The sequence below is a fragment of the Lepisma saccharinum genome, unplaced genomic scaffold (genome assembly GCF_977018435.1).
Source record: "Lepisma saccharinum unplaced genomic scaffold, izLepSacc3.1 HAP1_SCAFFOLD_317, whole genome shotgun sequence".
In the NCBI taxonomy this organism is placed as follows: Eukaryota; Metazoa; Arthropoda; class Insecta; order Zygentoma; family Lepismatidae; genus Lepisma; species Lepisma saccharinum.
The window spans coordinates 181,564-204,092 of NW_028143049.1; the positions used below are offsets into that span (position 1 = coordinate 181,564).

General features: G+C 37.3%; 1 protein-coding gene across 1 annotated transcript in view; it reads left to right on the forward strand.

Annotated features, from left to right (window-relative positions):
- The window catches only part of LOC145982678 (calpain-5-like), a 150,989-nt gene that overhangs the window by 122,761 nt on the left and 5,699 nt on the right, over window positions 1-22,529 (forward strand). Inside the window, exons 10-12 of the mRNA XM_083116048.1 lie at window positions 5,024-5,143; window positions 12,840-13,045; window positions 16,990-17,111. Coding sequence (XP_082972174.1) covers window positions 5,024-5,143; window positions 12,840-13,045; window positions 16,990-17,111 — 448 coding nt within the window. The remainder of the gene's footprint in view (window positions 1-5,023; window positions 5,144-12,839; window positions 13,046-16,989; window positions 17,112-22,529) is intronic.

Genomic DNA, 22,529 nt, shown 5'->3' on the forward strand with positions numbered 1-22,529 from the left:
ATTGCTGTCTGAGGCACCCTCAATGACACCAATATAGTCAGAGGGCAGCAGGAGTCTAGCGATGAAGAGGGGGAGGAAGAAATGGAAGATGAGCCTGAAGATGTCCCCACAATGAAAGATATTCTGAAAGCAGGGGATGTGGATGCAAGCATACTTAAGAACCGGGGTGCTAGTGAAGAGATGTGGTCAGACTTTTTATAAAGTGAAAGACTGTAGAACAATCTAAGAAGAAACAGACATCAATAATGGACTTCTTCAGGAAGTAGTGGGAAGGGGGGAATCAGTGAATTTTGTCAAGGACAAACTGACAACTGACGAAGATTGCCTATGGGGTCAATCCATATGAAGTGGTAAAACATGGTTGTTTGACCATTTTTAAAAAGTTTATTTTTTTGTGTGGTGTTAGCCTCATATGTTGACAGTTCAGAACCACTGTTATTTTATTTTTACTATCACCGATTTGAAGATGGCAGGCATTTCTTTATGATGGCGCGCATAATTTTCTCCATTCGTAAGTATCAGCGGCAACTTTTTTATCTCAGCTCTGGTAAGTCCTACAACAATGAGACAAAATATGTGATGTTAAGCACATTATAGGCTACAATTATATTTGTGTAATTTTCTAAATATTATTCCTTCATAATAAATTTTAAGGTCAAAATTGTGTATTTTAATCTCTCAAAATGACATTTTTGGATTTTTTTAGGGGAAGACAGTTTTTTTGACACTTGAATTTTTTTTGTGCAAGAACCTGTGTACCAATAGTTTGTGTCAAAATTATTTGAAGCTTGAGACTTTAATCCTTTTTTTTCTACATGGTCATATACATGTACTTTTTTTTAAAAAAATTCCAAATTCAGGGTTAAATATCTCTGGTGGGCAGCTGTTTAAAAATCTGAAATTTGTACACAATACAGTACTCCCAGTACTCCATGATAAGTAACTTCAGTAAAAATTTTGAGTTTGATATTCAATTGGTTTATGTGAGATACAAAACTCGTGAAAAATTCAATATTTTGCATTAAATATGGTATGCCTAATTTCATTTCTTATTAACATTTTGTGTTAAAATTCTGCAAACTGTAATTTGGAATGTCAATCAACAACATTACAATCCTGAAATGGCTCTGCAATAAAGTTTATATACGAGGGTGTGCTGAAAAGTAAAGCTTCCTAGGTTTTTATTTTTTTGTTACCTTGTAAACTCATTTTGGATTTTGAGTAACCATACATTGCACTTATAAGACTTTCCCGCTTCTCCATTGAAGGTTTCAAACTTCTATCACCAGAGGGTGCTGAACTATAGCGAGGAAAATGGCAGCATGTAACCATGCAATGTCGAAGGAGTGCCTGAAGTAGCGTGCTGTGATCGAGTTTCTAACCGCAGAAAATGTGCTACAAATTGACACTCATCTGAGACTGAAGGCATTTTATGGGGATGAATGCGTAGACATCAGTACTGTGCGATCTTGTGCTTTTCATGCTCGTAAAGAAAACACCAGCTGAAGAACTCTCAGCATATGTGAGAGAATTGAGTGGAAGGCCGTGTATTGTAACTGATGGAGGTCATTGGAATCTTGTTCAGCAGGGGTTTTCTTTAAGAGTATGAAAAGCTCAAGGTTGCACAGTACTGATGTCTACGTATTCATCCCAACAAAATGCCTTCAGTCTCGGATGAATGTCAATTTGTAGCACATTTTCTGCTGTTAGAAACTCTATCACAGCACGCTACTTTACTCGTTCCATCGACATTGCATGGTTACATGCTGCGATTTTCCTCGCTATAGTTCAGTACCCCCTGGTGATAGAAGTTTGAAATCTTCAATGGAGAAGCGGGAAAGTCTTATCTTTCTCCCCTTCTCTACCGTTGTGCGTGGCACTGCTCCAAAGATTCACAGTTCAGAGTGTAACTAGACTAGGAGAAAGTACTTGAAAAATCATATGTAGAGTTCAACAATATGAGAATGAGAGACAACAGTGATAACTTCTGAGGTAACCCGGTCCTATAACGGCTGGGGGTTTGACATGCTGACCACACGTCACCCCGTTACCAGTTGAAGATCTCCACACCTGTAGATAGGATTGTGGGACGGAGGCTGGCAGTCGGGAGATCGGCCTAGGCCCTTCAAAGACTGTCGAACCACGGATTATTAAATAATGCAAATATTTGCAAGCAGGTCATTTTAATATTGTCAAAATAAGACAATTAAAATTGTATATTCTATCCATTTACAGCACATGGACTACTTTAAAATTTTACAAACTATTAAAAATGTTGTTTAAATGTAGCACATATGAACAAAAAACATTTAAATGTGCGCACACAGCAAGTGAAAGTGCTCGCACCCATTCAAGCTTTACTCGCTACGGGGCAAATTTTAGTAGCAAGCTTGTCATCATTGGTATCAAATTAAAGATAATTTTATACTCCACAACTTTTGTTTGGATAATTTTCCAATATTATCATTCGTATCGAAAACACAGTGCCAAAAAGAAAAAAAAGTAAGTATAAAAATTTATATTTTTTTCATTTTGTCTTAAAATTACTCAAAAACCAAAACCATTGGGAATATTTAAAACATGAAGAGGACCAAATTTATAGAGAGTAATGTTGGCACTGAAATTAAAAAAGGAATGTTCAGATATGTCCAATAGTTTGAGAGGGACGTTTTCCTAAAACACTGCATATTGAATGTTCAAGGGGGCATAGGGGGAAGCTACGGGGGGAGGGAAAATACATATCTTATGATGGTCTAACAGTACACCAAAAAATTCAGATTTCCCCTAATTATTTCCGACAACCCCCCATTTTTTGCCTTCGTTTCCTGGACTATTAGTGTTGTACTTGTCACCAACGACGTGAGAACACTGGTGCAACTTACCTTAGTAGCTTAGTTGAACATGAAGGCTCTGGTTGAAATACTTGGTTCCTTCCCCACCCCCCTTTTTTTTCATCTGTGAAGTCCGTTGAGGTCCATGTGATTGTTCACCCACAATTCTGGTAGTCCAACTTGTATTACAACTTAAATAAAAACACACAGATATATTATGACTAAAATTTATTGAAATAACGCACGCGTGTATGTAGCTTAAGACAAAATCAGATAAAACACTTTTTGAACTGGTTACACCTAGAGATGCATGAGCCTAATTTTCTGTTACGCGAAGCATATCTTTCTCCCGATCGTCTTACCGAAAAACTGCAACCGCTCAGTCAGGAAAAGTATTACTTCTTTTCACTGACTCAATGGTACCAGCTACTATAATTTTTAAATACCAGAAAGTTGATAAATTATGTATATATTTAAACAGTGACATATTGAAAAGTACATTCATCTGGCACAGTGAATTTTGGTAAGTGATTGCAACAATGCAAACTGCAACGTGTAATCTTCACTCTACAAAAATTTAAACAAATAAACAATGGCTTTCGAAATAACGAGAGGAAAGGATTGCATGTGCCAAAAACATGAAGCTAAGAATAAATATAAGAAATTAAAATTAAATTTGGCTTCACTTAACTGATTGAAATTAAGCGTTGTAAAGAATGGCGTAATTTTTTGTATATTATAAAAATTGCTTAAACTTGCCACTATTTATACTTCTAGAAATCGGTGTATATAAAGTTAAAGATGACTAAGGTGGCCATATTGGGAAATTTATAAATTTGGCTGAAGACATGAATATACTATTTATGAACTTATATATAAAATATATTAACTGCAAAATAAGTGAAACTATGTCTACTAATAACAAAATTACATATATACATGAGAGAATATACTATCCATTATATAATATTTGTTAAATAATATGACACAATGCAGTAATTGCCAACTCGGGGTCGTTACATACCTAGCCATTGATTGTTAATTACTACATAGAAACAGCCATGGAAAGATAATGTCATGGCTATTTGTGTAGGTAAGTCACAGCGAAATCTAAGCTGCAGCTGTTTTTAAAGCTGAATATTTGGCTTTTTGTTACTGAATTACATAATGGGGCTTGCTTTTCTTTTCTGCCTTTCCTGACAATTTCAATGAACTACACATTTAACCTTTAGGTGCCAGATCGTCTATCGAGACACTTTGTTAAGGTTGTAGTTTTTACATTATAACTTCGCTACTTTTGGCTAGAATTCAGATTTTCTTTTCTCATATTGTTGTTAACACATGTACAGAAATGTTTGTTGCACGTTTTTTTTTTTTTCATGAAAATGGCAGGAAAAAGGAACTTCTTTTTTGAATCTTTTCTCAAGTGAAAAATTTTGTCGACACAGGAAGGCTGGCTTTGTTGTTCTAAAGCAATGCATTTCCCTCACCCCTGCAAACTGCATTCGAAGGAAGTTTGTTTATTGGTACCCGAGGTCAAAAAAAATGTTTACAGTTCGTTTTTTCAGGGGGGTGGGGGAAAACTCCAATTTTTTTTTAAAAAAAAAGATTTTGTGGGATTCCCCCTCCATATATGCTGGGAGGAATTTTATATTTTATATCGTCTGAATCTGTGATTCATTCAGCATACAATGGTATATCTTTCATCTCTCTAGGGCAATTAGCCTCTGAGCTACAGTCATTTCAAGGTGACGCTGTATTTTGAAGCTTGAATCATTGGCATGCTGACCACTCCTTTTGGGGGTACAACTTGCGTTACATTGGTCATACGATAATAATGCAAATATTTTTGTGTTCCTTGCATGCCAGCGATAATTTCATGTGCATGTGTACACTGTCATGTACTTTTTCTTGTGGGGAGGGGGAAATCCCGATTTTTCCCGAAATTTTGGAATTTTGGGGGTTCTCCCCCCACCATATATACGCCGAATTTGCATAAATTTTATATAGTCTGAATATCTGGTTAATTCCGCGTACATCATTCATCTCTCTAGGGAAATTAGCTTCTGATCTACACTCATTTAATTAAAACTCTGCATTTTGCTCAAAATCTTCTCGGGCAGGAAGTTACCTGTGAATATGGCCTTGGGCTTCTAAAGGTTAATTACAACCTGAATGTTTTGTATTTGCAGTACTTATTTGACATCAGAACGCATGAAGAGGACTTCGTTGTTCAGCTCTTGCAGTGGGACGTAAAGGATCAGCAGCATGTTGGAGTTCAGAATCTTGTAATTGGCTTCTCTATTTTGAAGGTGAGTTACATAAGAGCTTTACCAATTCTAGTTACTAACATCCAACTTGTATTTGGTAAAATCAAAGTTTTCATTTTGAGAAAATATTTATTTTCTTCATTTCAATAAACTGTTTTCTCTTATACTCTGATGGTGGGATTCAACCCCAGACTTTAGTGTTATATTTATTTCATTAGGTTTGTGTTGTTCTTGGCTTCTCTTGGTTACTTTTTCTCCCCCTCCCCTTCTAGCTAGCTAGCAGATAATTAAGTAATCAAAAGGAATTATTGTGCTTGAGTTTCCAATCTTTACTGGGTAACCAAAGAAGTTTAGCTTCCCCATATTCTTTTCTTCCACCTCCTCTCTTCCCACTGTGTTCCAGTCAGTTTTCTCACACTCGTCACAACCTTATCTTACTATTGACATTCGAGAAATACTTTGTTTTTCTTTAGGTATAGACCAGCCACAGGCAGTAGGATGTGAAGAACTGACAAGACTAAGGATTTCAATTTTTTGTGGTGTATTTGTTATTTGGCAGCACGTTTCTACCACTCTTGCCTAATTGCAATGATGAGGATGAATGATAAGATGAAATTGAAGGACTCTGGTGTAAACATGGTGACATTTTGGTCACTTTTGAGTTACAAAGTAAAATGTGCCATCCTTCAATTTTCGAGTGAAATTGCCATGTTATACAATTTGCATTGGACTCAGTGAAGCTTTCTGAAAAAGGTAAACTCAACACAAAAACAATTTATGTACAGTATAGCTTCTAATAACCTTTTTTTCTTAATGAACGTCACTTACCACCCGAGCCCTTCAATTGATGATGGGACATTCACAACACCTATACCCAGACCAATATTCGAATCTCTGAATTTCAGTGTGTAAAATAGAAAGTTGACCACTTAATGTGCACTGGGTCAGATTAGGCTCTTTTACCTTGCTATTTTATGCTTTATATCGTATTTACGTGTATAATGCACACCCTAGTGATAGGGAAAAATGACAAACAATTATCTCTTGTATATAATGCAGATCAACAGTGAATGACATCATACCTATTCAATGAGTCACTTGTTGCTATGTGGACCAAGATGAGAATATCCTCTTGTGTATACAATAAGTCACCAACCCATGCTACCTCCCCCCCTCTCCCTCCACTGTGTTTAGCATCCCAAAGCTGTGCCTCTCTTTAACCACCCTATTTATTCTGTAATAGTAGAAAGTGAGATCAAAATTATGTTATGTATTTGCAGTGCTCAGGAAGTTATTTTCTATTATATCTCATCCAACAATAACACTGATACGCATTCCATGTGACAGGTGCATGCTCGAATTTCACCAGAATGGCACTGCTTTTCTTGGTGTTGCATTACAAAATTAAAAATTGTGGGACATTGCCTTTAAACTTTTATGCATGGTTTTGCTCATTTTCTCTTTACTTTTTCTTAAAAGAAAAACTAATGTAACATTTGTTGGAGGCACATTCAGGGCCTTCAAACTAGCAGTTAGCAGAAAAAGGTTTATTCCATTATGGCATTTACACACTCCATACATGCCATATTATTTGGCCAATAATACCGTTAACGAGCTAAGGTTCTGTCCCAGGGCTAGACCTTGGAGACATGTAACACCTTAGCCCTACCAAATTTCACCCTCTGTAGTTGAGGGAGGATCCATTGACCAATGGGTGACGAATCAGAGGTAGAGAAGGTAATTAACGTAACAAAAATTGAATAGTTAATTGACTGAGTTTTATTTAGTAAGCACTCCAATAGAATAATAAAAGGGAGAAGTTAGGGGCGATAGGATTATCACCATAAAGAGGCAGGTACTTATCTTGGGATCACCTGGATGCTGGAACAGTTGGCTGGGTGCTGGTCCCGCTAACTGGCCTGAGGTGTCTGTCCTCTGGACAGGCCCCGGCTTGGGCCCCACAGTTTCTGGCAGCCCTGTAGTCTATTCTCCGCATGCGGCACTGTCGTGCTCTTGTGACCCGGCCTCTTGATGTTCTGGTTGGTTTCTCCTCCTGAGGCAGTTTGATAACCTCTTTTATAGTGCTCTTGGGAGTTGGGTAATAGCTGGGATAGGTTGCCAGGTATGGCCAGCAACGATACATTTTAATTATTATTTTTCCCTTTTCTTATCTTTTCTTTCATCCAAAGTACAATAAAAATCAGAACATTCCTTCATTTTGTGATGAGATTATTTCAACCGCATTGCACATTAGTGTCATCATCTTGAATGGAATACTGTTGCTATATTCAGAAACTACAGAATTTAAGCTTTACGAGGGTCACTATTTATATTTTGAGCCTTGGCAACACTGATTGAAGTTAGGCGCGATTTGACGTTTGCACGGAATCGTCTGGCATTATTGACCATAACGTACTTCAAATGTTTTGTCAATGATTTGTGTTGTTTATGTTGCCTTGGAGATTGTGCGACAACAATAAAATGGAATTAACTCGTGAACATTTTCGTGCGATGATTTTTTACGATTTTTGACGTGGATTATCAAGACAAGAGTGCATCGATCAACTTACTTCCACATTTGGCGATGAAGCCCCATCCTTTGCCACTGTGAAACGCTGGTATAACGAATTTAATTGTGGCCGCCATTCGCTCACCGACGAGATTCGCGAAGGTCGTTCAAAATCAGTTGTTGTTCAAGAAAACATTGATGCTGTGCAAAACCTAATACTGCAAGATCATCATGTGACATACTGTGAGATTGAGGCAACCATAGGCATTAGTTCCACCAGCATATATAAAATATTACATGATCATTTAGCTGTGAGAAAGGTATATTCTCGTTGGATCCCACACAATTTGACAAAAACTCAAAAAGACGCTCGCGTCAATTGGTGCAAACAAATGCTCAATAAATACAATCGTGGTGCTTCAAAAGACGTATATAAGATTGTAACAGGTGACGAATCTTGGATATATGCATATGAGCCGGAACGTAAACAGCAGTCGACTGTATGGGTGTCTCAAGATGAACCCAATCCAACAAATGTTGTTCGCGCTCGAAGCACATCGAAACAAATGGTCGCCTGTTTTTTCGGGAAAACTGGTCATGTGGCAACTGTGCCTTTAGAGGAACGTAGAACGGTCAACTCTGAATGGTACACAACAATTTGTTTGCCAGAGGTCTTCAATCAAATACGGACAACAAACAAATGCCGTCGGATCATTCTTCATCAAGACAATGCCAGCTGTCACACATCTCGTCTAACAACCGACTTTATGAACAGTCAAAAAATCGAATTGATGGGACATCCGCCATACAGTCCTAATTTGGCACCCAATGACTTCTTCTTGTTCCCGAATGTCAAGAATAAATTGCGTGGACAACGATTTTCGTCGGCGGAAGATGCCGTTGATGCGTTCAAAAACCATATTATGGAGGTGTCTCAAGAAGATTGGAAAAACTGCTTTGACAAATGGTTCAAACGAATGCAAAAGTGTATTGACCATAAAGGAGAATACTTCGAAAAACAATAAAGCAGTTTTCAATGCCAAATTCCTGTTTTTTCATTGTTAGGCTCAAAATATAAATAGTGACCCTCATACAACGATATATAACATGATAGGGTTCTGTAAACATGAAAAGTCAATGCAAGTGTCACAAAATCATGGAACATCCCTATACTGTCTCATGTTGGCTGTCCAAATTATTCCATGCATAATACACACCACAGTTTTTGGGGGCAAAATTTTTGGAAAAAATTGTGCATTATAAATGAGTAAATGCGGTATTTTAGAATTACTGTACTTAAATTCTTCAGCAAGTATCAGTGTTATCACACTATTGTTATTAAAACAGAAGAGTATAATGCCTCTAATCATCCTCACCTTTTAAAGTACCTGAACAACATCACATGTTATCTTCACAAGAATTGTATTAATCTAGGAAGAATGTAAAGTAGCTTTATTTGTTAGCATGGATCAATTCAAAACACTTGTGGTGTAAGGGGTGATCTTTTTGAAAGAGACTCAATTGTCAACCTCTTCCATGTAGTACACTGGCCTCATCAAGTACTTCTTTACCCTCCCCCTCCTGAACTGAGCACCGGCAAACGAAAAACCACGGTTAAGGTCTCAAGCCAGCCAACACTGATTGGAGCAACAGATACACTTCCTTATTGCACTACTGTAAGTTCACGTCCTTGAGTCGAACACTCCTCGATATTGAGAGCAAATGAAAAAGGAAGCTGTTTTCTTTTTCTTTTTACTTACATTTGATGACCTGTAATAAGGAGCAAGTCAATACGCTTGCTTTACTTGAGAGCGATATCAATGAAATTATCATGTGTGCGAATGCGTAAGCATGGTCTGTTGTGTGTGCGCGAGGGGGATGGGGTAGGGGGCAGAGGGACACGCACGCGTTCATCGAAATTTAAGACACACTTGTCAAACTCTTGACCCACACTGCTGACTTGCGTGGTGGAGTGGTAAGCAGAGCACACTACGTTGCCAAGGACCCGGGTTCAATTCCCAGCCACCTGGGAATGTGTGTTCTTTAGGAGTGTCCCTTCATCAATTTCACCATATCATCACTCATCTTAATCTTCATGATAGCCCAAAGTGTCAGAAAGGCAAAGAAAACAACCAATCAGTCTTAATCCCCACCGACCATTTTCTAATACGTAGCACCAAAATAGTCTTGAAATAAATCCCCCCCGCTTTTTCTTAAACATAACTCAGATCTTCTAATGGCTGTTAATATATTTTTAAAAACAGAAAAAAGAAATCATGAATGATTTCCCGTTTACGTGCATTTCATGATGAAAAATTTGCAAAATGTTTATCAAACAATTAACATGCAGGCCTCCCCGATGTTGTAGTGGTAATATCGTCCCTTGCAAACGAGGAGTTCAGTTTCGATACCCGGTGGAGGCACATAGTGTCGGGTCCCACTTTAATCTGTACGTCCAGCCCCGATTAGTCTGTCAGCATAAGAAGTAGACTTAAACAACATTCAAACAAACAAATTTAGCTCCTGTAATTATTAAAATTAATATGTGGCTAAATTTGCCATTATTAGGAACATTTTAAAATTTCATATAAATAAAGTAACACTAATAATGGAATAGAATGCAATCCAACATAACTAATTTTGATTTAATTTCTTTATTTATCGTAAAATAAATTTAATCAGCCAGTCAATACCTTCTTATATTTCTGAAAAGAAAAGAGAGAGCCTAAAATATCCAACAGTCCTCCGTGGGCTTTGGACTCCGACTGCAGGACAGTATGCGTTTGAGACTGCCTGGATTCAGTCTCTGGGTTCTCGGCCTGTGTATATGGCAGGTGGCAAAAACACAGTTAGACACATTTGTCACTGTCCCATAGAAATCCTAACAGATCCTCCCACAGATACACGTAGATTCATGCCCCATGTTGTATTTGTAAAGCCGCACTTCTTTTCCTAGTATGGTGATATTACAGTGAAATGATCCTGTATTAAACTGTAGATCAGTCGAAATTAGTAGATCTGCATGAAGTTGTTTTCAGGTAAACAAAAAATGGTGTTATACTGGATGTATTGTTGCTGGCACGCATGAATAAAATCAGAACACATTCACAGGTGGGCACACGCAAAATGAAATTTATATATGTGAACATATCTGCAACTGCATCACTAATGTATTTGTATTATAGAATCACTTTTCTACCACTTGGTGGCTAACGCGATGATCAGGTTAGATAATAATTAGGTGAAATTGATGAAGGGAACTAAAAACATCCATGTGCAGGCCGTGAATCGAACCCGGGAACTTCGGTGGCAAGATCGAAAATCAACTACATAATGCCTTCCGCTCTCGAAGGGAAGTCCATGCTCCTCAGTGAATATCAGCAAATCTAAACACCCCCTCCTCCTGTTGGCTGTGTCGATCGTGATCATTCAAGGTCTTGTTTGAATAGAGTTCAAGCGATAAGTAGGTGGTCAGTGTAGGTGGAAATGAGGCCTCGGACATGTTTTCTTACTAGCCAGGACTGCATTGCATAGCACGGCATTATCAGATTAGATTTCTGAGGTGACTGGATAATAAAAATAATAGAAATATGTGGCTAAAAGTAAAAAATATCTTCATTCAAAATGACAGACTGACCCACACTTTTTTTATTTTCAAACACAGATCAAATATTTTGCACAGTTTCTTCATAACACTATGGAAGGTAGTGTTTACGTAACATGGGTGACGCAAATTGTATGTATTGTTACAGGAATTGTTTTGAGAACCAGCACTGCAACAAATGTTCTACTTAAATCTAAATAATATTGCAAACACCTTCATTTGAACATGTTGGAGTTCCTATTAGCACTTGTTGTGAATGCAATGTAAAGCTGAATGAATTTCCTGAAGAATTCGGGGTTACTTGAGGATGCTCTGTGTGAATTGCCGTGCCACATGGTTGACAAAACAACACCAGCAGTAGTGACTGGTATGTTGTTGTGTCCTGAATAGGATAGTAATTGATAGAGGCACATATTTTTAGTAAATAAAAAAGCAAAATTTCGGTACAAAAACTGAGTCCAATTCGGGTTCAAGAGCGGTAAATAAAATAAAATATCGGTGTTATAGCGGTGAAAAATTGGATGAAAAGTGGTATATAAAAAGACATTTTGGTTTTAAAATTGTGAATATAAGTCTAAATTTGATTTAAATACTACACTTATTCCACAGAATTAACATTTCACTTCTAATAGCACATTTATGTAGTTATCAGAGTATTAAGTTTATTTCCGTGTAAAGGAGTCCATTTTTGCTTCTCCAATATTAACAGCAGAATTAATCAATTTTCCAGGAATTGCATAACTCTCAGGATAATTCAGACCTCAGAAGGTGCCGCGTCGGTGAATAAACCCTAAATTTCGTGTTTAAGAGTTAATTTCGCTTTTTGCAGTTCATTTTGCATTATTTCGTGGCAAAACATGGTCACAAAATGCATCTCACACCTTTCAAAAACATGAAAAATTAACACTACAATGTGTTTTTTCAAATTTCGTTTTTTCGTCAAAAACGAAATATGCATGCCCCTAGTAATTGACCACATTTTTGCTATTTTATGCATGAACTCCAAAACATGTATTTACACAAATAATCTGGAAGCTTTTTTTTGTCTGGAATGTCTAAAATATGTACATTTTATGTTCTTTCTCTATAAGTATGAATTTATGTGCTAGAAGTAAAATTATGCATTTTTAAGTGAAATAAGACTTTGCAGGTTATAGTCTGCATTCCTACTGAGTGTGACCAACTTCTGAAGCAACAAAAATATATTCTTTTACCTAAGAATGTGCTCCCTACTTAACACCATTCATCATCTTCATGATGAGGCAAAAGTGTCAGAAAAGAGAAGTAAAATAAATAAATCAATCAAAACTCATTTGATGATGCAGCTAATTCTTAACTGTAGCACAATATCTAACTGCAAAATAATATAATACAGTCATTTTTGGTGGTTTTTATTTTTCCCACGGTGTTTTTTCCTGGTTTCCCAGAACTTTTTTGAAGTCACTCTACACTTCTAAAAAATGTATAGTTTGAGTCCTTGTTTCCTCGTAGGGAACCCATAAAAACCACTAACTATAACTATTACATTATTTTGAATCTACAAAAAGTGGTTATGCTAACCTTTAAGAAGAACATAGACAATAACTACCTTTATGGTTAACAAGATATTCCTCCCTTCTTCCTAGGTGTACGGAAACCTCAAGTACAGGCTTCACAAGCTGAGAGAGAATTGCCCAATCTTGGTCTCAACAGACCACATTCGTACAAGAGAGCTCTACTATGAAGGCACTTTGGGCAAAGGAAGGTACCTCATTATCCCCACCACATTCAAGCCAGAGGAAACTGGGGAGTTCTTGGTCAGGATTTTCACAACCAATGGAATTCACTTACGGTAAGTTTGGTATTACATTGATATGATATTATTTATTTCATTCCGTTGATCATTGTATAGTGGTTGTTTTTCATACATGGTATGGAACATGTCAGTACATTAGATGACATTACAGTTAATAATTACGTATTTTCAAAATAGGTACAAGTATGAAGTTATTATAAATAACATTTAAAAACCATGATTACATTATAATTGATTTGATTAAGGATTCAATTGGAGTTCTTGTTCTTGCTAATGTTAGTTACAAGGTACATTTACATTATTTTTATATGAGGTAGCTGATTATATTGTTTTTGTCACTTGGAAGGTTATTGACACAGTGAACAGCCATGTATTTTGATCCTTTCTCAAATAATGTGGTGTTGTTTGATGGTATTGAGAGGTTGCTGCCATTCCTTGTATAATATTTATGTGAGGAGTTCTTACATTTGAAAGAATCGTTTAAGTATGTATGAAGTATATACAAGCATGGTGAGGGTAATATGTCTTAAGTTTTTAAACAGTTTTCCACAGGGTGTATTTCTCTTAGCTCCTGCTATTATTCCAACAATTTTCTTTTGCAGCACAAAAATTTTATTACTATTAGTGGAATTTCTCCAGAAGATTATAAAAAAAGGTAAAGAGCTCCCCTGTGCATAGCACCACGCCATGAAGGCATATAGGGGGTGTGGGGGTAACGCCCCAGACTTTCTTGATCCGGTCGTGAGTGGGGGTGATGTGATCAGCATCATGCCCCGGACCGCCTTTACCCCCCAGGGTTTCCCCCAGGTACCCACGTTATTCGACGCTGCGTGGGTGCCTGGACCGCTTCCATCGTTAGAAAAGTTCCCGGATTTGAACCGGCCGGGGATCGAACCCGGGACCTTTAGCATGGTAGTCGGACGCATTACCGACTGAGCCACCGTGGCTATTACCGTATGCTAATCAAGATTGAAACATGATGAAATATTGTATTTTCAATGTTTCTAAGTTTGATATTGATTTCAGTGTACTAATGGCAAATATAATTTTGTCTAGTTTTGCGGAAAGGTGATCTATGTGTGGGTCCCATTTTAAGCTTTCGTGAATCCATACTCCCAGGAATTTGACTGTTTTAACGTGATTTACCTAATGTAACATTTGGCATTTATAATAGCCTAATGGAATTGCAAATATGAGAATTTTGATTGTGAAATTGTGAAAAATCCTGATGTGATGGGGTAAAATGGATGTCATGGGCATGATCAGCAATCAAAATACTTCCAGAATCATCTATTGGTTTGTAAACAATCGAAATTTCCTTTGTTTGAATTTATTTTTTTGCTTTCTGTAATAGGCGTAATGCAAAGGTGAATGAGAATTTTGATTGTGAAATTGTGAAAAATTCTCACGTGATGGGGAAAAAATGGGTCATTTCCGTGATCAGCACTCAAAATACTTTCAGAATCACCTATTGATTTGAAATCATGTATTTTTTTTTTAAAAAAAAATGCAGGGTGGTGTAAGTATTATATGGTAGGTTCACTTGTTTCTTTCCTAAATATGTCTTAACATCGAAATTTCGGGCACATAAATTACTGGCACCTGTCAGCCATTTTTTAAAAAATAATTAAATATATGTGCATATAGTATAAGTAATATATAGTTATTCAGTTTACCAGAGTTATGCTTGAAAGTATGTATACATTTAATACAAACACTTTGCTGATTGTTGCCATATTTCCTCAATATTTCACTGCATTTTGCATTCATCTTTAGCATACAAAGCTAGTTAATAATGGTAGTATTTTTTTGTACAGTACCCAACGTAGAGTTGCAAGAAAGTTTTTTGGGGTTAAAAATTGGAATTTTGTCATTTTTTTCTTTTCTTTTTACAAATTGTGGCTAACCAGTTTCTCTTGGATCAGTTATGATGGAGCAGCCAAGAAATATATATTGGCCATAGTGGTAACATTGTTGTCATGTAATCAAGAGGTACCAGGTTTGATCCGCAGTGGAGATATTTTGCATACTGATTCAGATTCCATTTTAAAGCTGTAGGCCCAGTCCTGATTAGCCATTTGAGCTTAAATGAACTTAAAACTAACTTCCTCGTGTTTGTGCCATTGCACAGTGGTCCAGATGCATGGAAAACCTGGTCAAAATTCATTTTTTGGTCTGTCACCTCAGAATGCAGATTTTTTCCACATATTCATATCATTTTAGGGAAGGAACACAATATTGGACAGTATTACGATATTTTAATGCCAATTGCACTCATAATACAGTAAACACGACTTATGCATTGTTCAACGTATTTACAATTTCCATCTTGATCGGTTTCAACATCAGCCAGTGACAGGAGGGGACGTTTAAGGAAGTCCAATGCATCGTTTTGAAGCATCTATCTCTGACAGCTCTGTGGAGATGGCTGGATTTAAGGAGTCGAAGGATTACATGCATCATCTTCTCCGTCACCCCCCCGAGAATTGGTCCAAGTATGATGTTAAGGATAATACTTCTTGATATGCTTGTTTCTAGCATCTTGAGCAGCCGAAATAATGGACAAGTATCTTGTGAATGGAATCTGCCATGTTGATAGAGCAAGAAGTGCAGCTCAATTTTCTCCTTGGTTCCCATCTCAAATTTCACCACATGTAGGCCCAGCCCATACGATAGTGCCTATTGGATATAGGCCTATAGGATAGTGCCTAAGTGCATATAACACTTCTGTGAGAATCGTGGTTTCCTTTTTTAATTGAAGCCTGATCAGCTAGCAAAATTTGTCATTGCAGGTCAAAAAGTTTGTCAAATAGCAACTTTTCCTAGTTTCTTACATTCAAAGTTGCGCAAGGGAAGTGAAGAAAATGTCTGTGTCTTGAAATCCCTCTTTCTTGACCCTCTGCTTATATTGAAATTGCCCAGATGTCCATCCCAACCCAACTTAAGAAGAGTGAAGTTCTCGCGTATCCAATTGCATTTTAAGACTTTTTTTAAAAGAGGCAAGAACGAGTAAAAACTATTTTTGGATACTGAAACTAGAAACATTATTCTAACATAAGATGGTTTAATCTTAACTTAAGCTTGTTTGAGTCATTTTGTAACTCAACGAGAAGTATGAAAAAAAATATCTGTGGCTAACTTGAGTTCCGGCATATTAACAATTTAATAATTGATTAAACCAAATGACAAAAGTATCTCCTTATAATTAAAGCTTAAAACTAACAAAAAATAAGTTTCAAACCGCAATTGGCATCCGATAAATGTTTATAAAGACACAAAACTAACTACATGGAAAAGTTCTTTCTGCAACAAACAAACATCATAGCCACACTTCAGCTAGCCAACTGAGGGCGACACTTATTGTGTAACATCAGATAGTTTTCAATAGAATGGACCTTTTACTCTAGAATTATAAGGGTACCAAACCTACTTTCGCAATTTCAATTTTGAGATTTTGGCCAGGTTTTGCTGTCACTTGGACCACTGTGCATTGATGTCATAAAAAATGAAGCAAATGTTAATATTAAACTATTAGATGCTAAAGGCCAATTGAAAACTTTACTATTCATAATATGCATGCAGAACTACATGCGTATTTACCCCATTTAATGCTGAAGATCAACATGCTACTACAAGGAAGATTTAGAGCTCAAAGTAACGTATAATTGAAAGTACTGTTGTTGGAAAATGGCAGATTTTTTTTTTAATATTCTATATATATATCTCATATATTTATAAAAATGAGCCTCATTGATGGCATAAAGTAATGCTGTCACCTTGTAGTCAAGAGGTTCCAGGTTCAATCCCTGGCTCAGGTCCCATTTTAAGCTGTAGGTTTCTATCCCAATTTGCATATCTGAACATAAAGTGGACTTAAACAATTTTACTGAAAAGAAGCTAGTTTACATATATTTATGCACTTTTTATCCATTTGTGTTCAATATCAAATACAGAATGTATATTTTGTTGTTTCTCTCCAGAGAGCTTAAGAAGGACATTCCCTCAAGGTCAGGCCTGAGGTGCGTGTGCCCTTCCTACACCTGTGTCACACTCGTCAAGGTGAAAGCAGCTGAGGGCCTCCCGAGGAGTGATAGGCATGGTGGTGAGTACTTCTTCTCTTTTATATGTAATATTGGTTGATACTCATAACGCACCTGCATTTCAGTAAGATTATTTTTAACATGCATAGTGTCTTCAAATACGAACCACTTAGAGCCAGTAGTGACACTGACATGTGGAATCCATAGTTTCGGGTTGCTAAGATGAATACTGACTCTCCCAATGCCGTTCAACTTTAAGACACCCTGTCACCCCTAGGGGTGGGGCTGGGAAGGGGGTGACATGTAAAACGACCTATATTAGTGTGGAATCCATAGTTTTCGGGGTCGCTAAGATGAATAGTGACACTCCCAATGCCGTTCAACTCAAAGTTCATTTTACACTATAGTTAGAATTCATTATATTTCTGTCTAATAGAAGATTGGGATAAATACCTGGGCAACACTGGTTAATCAGCTAGTAAGAGTAATAAATAGTAATAAAAGAAATTTATAATATTTGAATGCTTACATGTTTTTATTATCTATGAGGTAATGATTTGTCAGTTTAGGTAATGTTTCTTTTTACATCACCACAGGTTACTGATGTCTAATTTAATTCAATTTATTTCCAGTGTGTTATCTTAGGATGTCTCGGATGTTAATGTTGTCTCCTTGTTTATAAAGGGGCCAAGGTAGGGATGGGACCGATTAATCGGTACTCTATCCTTATCGGCCGATATAGACATATCGGTGTATCGGCAAAATTACCGATTATTTTACCGATCCGATATATCGATAAATATCTGATAATTTAGTGCAAAATTCTGCTATTTTGTTGTATTTTTTATGGATATTCTCCATGCCCTACTTTCAAAAAAGTAAATGTCTAAATATGTAACTTCTTTTGCACTGCAGTCACCTGGAAACACATTTATTAAGGAGATCAATGAACATTTCAGGTTCCTCAAGGACCATTTCTAATTTTATATCGGATCTGTAGAATATCTGTTACCGGTACTTTATCGGTATCAGTCAAAATTTCATATCGACCCATTCCTAGGCCAAGGGTTCAATGCCTGGTGAGGCACAGTAGTTTGTATCCCACTTTAAACTGTAGGTCCAGTCCAAATTAGCCTATCTGTGCATAAAGCATTCACTGTTAGCCCTTTAAACGAGGTAGTTTTACAGAGGTAGTGTTTTATTCCAATCTGTTTGAAAAAATATTAATTATATAAAAAAAAAAATGTAACTGCCAGTTTATAATTTTTATAATTTCCAGGTGGATTTAAGTTGCAATATTACAAATTCAGAGAAAATGTTGAAATGTTGGCAAGCACAAAGTAATCTACTAACTCCTTCACTCAATACCAGTCACTGGCAGACTGTTCTGAGTTTTGGTGACAACTCCATTCTCCACTTTCCCCCATGTTCGTAATCAAACTTCCTGCCCTTACCACCACCCTCATCCCCACCCTCACCCCACATAAGCGATTCCAGAAATACATTTGTAACAATGTGTATCTACAGCGTCCCAGAAGTTAAGCTATTCACAAGCAACGTACCTTCGCGAGATATAACTTCACCCTTAATAATAAACTAACCATAGCAATAACAAAAGTTGGTGAGTCATACATAGTCCGTAAAGTAGTGGCCCACATTAAAATCAATGTTCCAATGAAAAATGTTCATAGTTCCACGTGCACTGAAGGATCACTGCAATTAGGAACACCTACCTAATAATTTGTTCATCCACCTTTTTGGCATTCAGACGTAGGAAAACAGATTCCACAAGGTGGCAAACATCATCCATGTTCATCTCGACCCATACCCACTGCCGCACATCTCGCATCTCATTCAAGTATATCCTAGACATGTTCAATGTAGTCAAGTGAGTTTGGGGGCAACCTGTGTGGAGAATTCATTGTCACGTTCCTCCAATCACTTCATAGTGATCCAAGCCTGGTGACAGGAAATGATTTCTAGTTCCATACCTATTTCTTTTGCTACATCCAGGACGTATGCTATTTAGAGATCTGTGCTTTTCATGTACACAGCACCCCCACTGTAATTCTAAAGGACCTAAAATGCCAAAATTAGCCAAAAGTTCCTAGAAATGCCTAAAAGCACTGTTCCTACCTGAAAAACACCCTGTATACCTTTTGTATACACTTGAAAATAACTTTTACTAAGAACAACCCTTAATTTACACCCAAAGGCTTGGGACCTTGAACAAATCAGAGGCAAAAAGAAGCAATTCAACAGCAAAAGGTGTCAGTGTAATTGACCTTCTTGTGTAAATTTCCATCTTCAGCTTGCATCACGAAATTGGAAAAATGTGGAGTGACGCGTAGTTGAACACTGTACTCAGGGAATCAGAGACCATAGCTGTTTTGGAATGGAATTCTTGCTACAAGACCGTTCAGTAGCAGTAGTTAAAACAAGGGAATGGCGTTATTTGTAGTCTCCCAACAGCGTAAGAGCTTGGGTAGATATGAGGAACATGCTCATCAGATTTGCTATTTCGAGCACTTGCTTCAAATGATAAAGTTTTTCTATTGGACAAATTGTATCTTTTTTACAATCAAAGAATGGAATTCATTGCACTGAAAATCTTTTTTGTATACAAATTGCACCTATAAATAGTTCTCATAAAATTATTATTAATCAATAATCATAAGTATTGATTTATTACAGGCACCTAAAAGTATTGAAATGGAGTTTGTAGTGTGTATCCCTCTTTTTTAAGCACCTAATAATCCTTTCTCTGTAGATGACATAGTGCATTGTCCTGTTGAAACAACACCATTATCAGAAAATACCTCCTGTAGATATGGGTCAGTTAACAGCTTCCTGTAGCATTCACTGTTGAACTTAGAGTAGCATACGTCCTGGATGTAGCAAACGAAATAGGTATGGAACTAGAGTAAACATTTTTTTCTGAGGGAAGGGATGAAGCTGTGAGGGGAAGGGGGTGAGTAACACTGCCATCTTGGAAAGCGCTACAGTTACAGCTGATACAATGAGGAAGTAGTGTTCGTTATAGTGCATAATTTCTTACATTACGGTGACATTATGAGTAGACAATTAATAAGAAGCCATGCTTCTGTGCGCACCTTTCAGATGCAGCAACAGAAGTGGCAAGAAATGATAAAAAAGAAGAAAAATATAATTAGATTACGTTCCACGTGTAAACATGCTTACAACATATTTACATTTATTATACGCCACATATTTCTGTTGTGATTTTATTAGTGGTATGTGGAAAATTTAAAAATCGGATACATCTGAATAGCAAAAACCATTTGCAGGTTACCTAAAGATAACTTGTGGGAATGTTTATACATGTGCAAAATAAACTATATTGCGAATTTTGTGGGACGTAAATTCATTGAACAAACTGAGACACTTCAGACATGCGACAAGAGACATGTGTCTCTTGTAAACCAACCATCGGAAATAAATGAGAGCTTTGAACCAAAGCGACATGCAAAGCTGCCTCAGCTGCAAGACAGGCCAGGCCTCATAAGCCTGCATTGGTGAAATCCTCAAAGCGGCACCTATTGCTTGTTGCTTCGGTGTGAAATATCTCTATTCAGACCGAAGTGACAAGCAACACATGCCGCTTGGAAGCAAACCCCTCAGTAATCAATGCAACCTTTTCAACTAAAGCGACACTGCAAGCTGCATGTGTTACTTGGACTGGTCCTTTTTCCCAATAACTTATATTGTGTCACCTCAAAGTCTGTTGGTAGTGCATGCACGGTGGATGCTTGCTTTTAGAAAGAATTCACGTGGAAACAACATGTATAGCTTGAGGATTTCACTAATTGAAGGCAGGCTTGTACAGCCTATCATGCCTTTCAACAGTGTGAAACATTGCTGTTGATTGGCTCGTTCCCAAGTGGTATGTGTCGCGTGAGCCACTGTGAATTCACACCAGAGTGGCAAGCGATAAGCGACATAGGTGCCTTCAGTCAAAAGCAAAACATTCATGAACAACACACCAAAGCGACATCATGAATGATATTGGAGAATCGACCCAGTCCGAGTAACATACTAGCGACAAGTGACATGTGCAGCTTGTTGTGTCGATTCTGTTCAAAAAGTTGCATTATTTTCTGAGAGTCTGTTGCCAAGAGACATGTGTCGCCTGTCGCTTTGGTCTGAAAGCTCCCTTAGAGTAAATGGCTTTTGTCGCCTGATTCTTCTGTCTGAAATCTTCCTACAACTCGACTTAGACTTACTTATTAAAGTGGCATAAATCGAGTTAAACCTCTTTACACATCTGACATTTTTATATTAATAATGTTTTGTGATGCATTTAAGAGTGTAATAGTTATAATGCAACTCCTATTTTGATTACGTTGCTATTTCATTAAACTTATCCTGGTGTACTTACAAGATATAATAGAGCATCACAATGATAAATGAACACACCTCATCAAATAAGTGTCTAGATCTATTTGTTTTTTCATAAAAATTAATTGTTAAGAACTGTGTTTTATTGTTTGTGATGATCTAAACCTAAACATAACAAGCAGCCTTATTTTACCCGATGAAATTCCCTCTCTGAATGTTAACAAATGGATGCAACAGGCTGGTGGCTCTTCCCAACAGGGCACGTGCCACAAGCTATTTTGGCTTCAGCTGAAGTCGCACACGCTCTCTCTCTCTATTCCTTCTATACTCTAACTCTTGAAGCACTGTTGTATGATGACTAATGGTCCTCAAGTATGCAGAACAATACTCCCCAGACCTGTACACTGCTACCCCAGTAATGCAATGAGAATTCAACTTCATGCTGCTTTTGTCATCTGCACGGTTCAGCATAAAACTAACTGAACTTGCCACTCCAGGCCCCGTCTTCAATGTGTCCATGGTTCATTATCTTTCCTTGTCCCATGTGAAGCCAGTTTGCAACAATGTAGAGTCAGCAGGGGCACTTTGGATGGTCTGCAGCTGTTGTCCAAGTCGATGGAAGGTATGTTGCATGGTCGTTGTGGACATTTGTCATACACTTGCCTCTTGGATCAACCACACGTGACCAGCTGGTGTGTAATCTTTATCTGGGTGTCTGTGCATGGTTCATCCAGTCCCCGTACACCCTTGATATCGTGATATGGGAACGGTGAACAAGTGGTTGTTTTAGAGATACTAGCAACATACTTCCAGGCTCCCAACCATATGCCCATGGTTGATTTTACTTACGTCACTATGTTTACCCTTAATGGATGGACACCTGTTGCCTTTTGGGCACAGAGGAGAGGCCAACAGGGTGAACATGAAAAATCAAAATATCATGCCAGGTGCTCCTAATGCAGTGATTGTTCAGTGTATAAGACAAATATCATTAATAAATGTGTAAGATTCGGATGTGTTTCTTCAGAAAACAAATGTTCTCTTGAACATACTGTAGTTTTCACTATTCAGAGCTAAGTTATTCATCCTTTCTTCTTTCTGCACATATTCTTGTTCAGTTA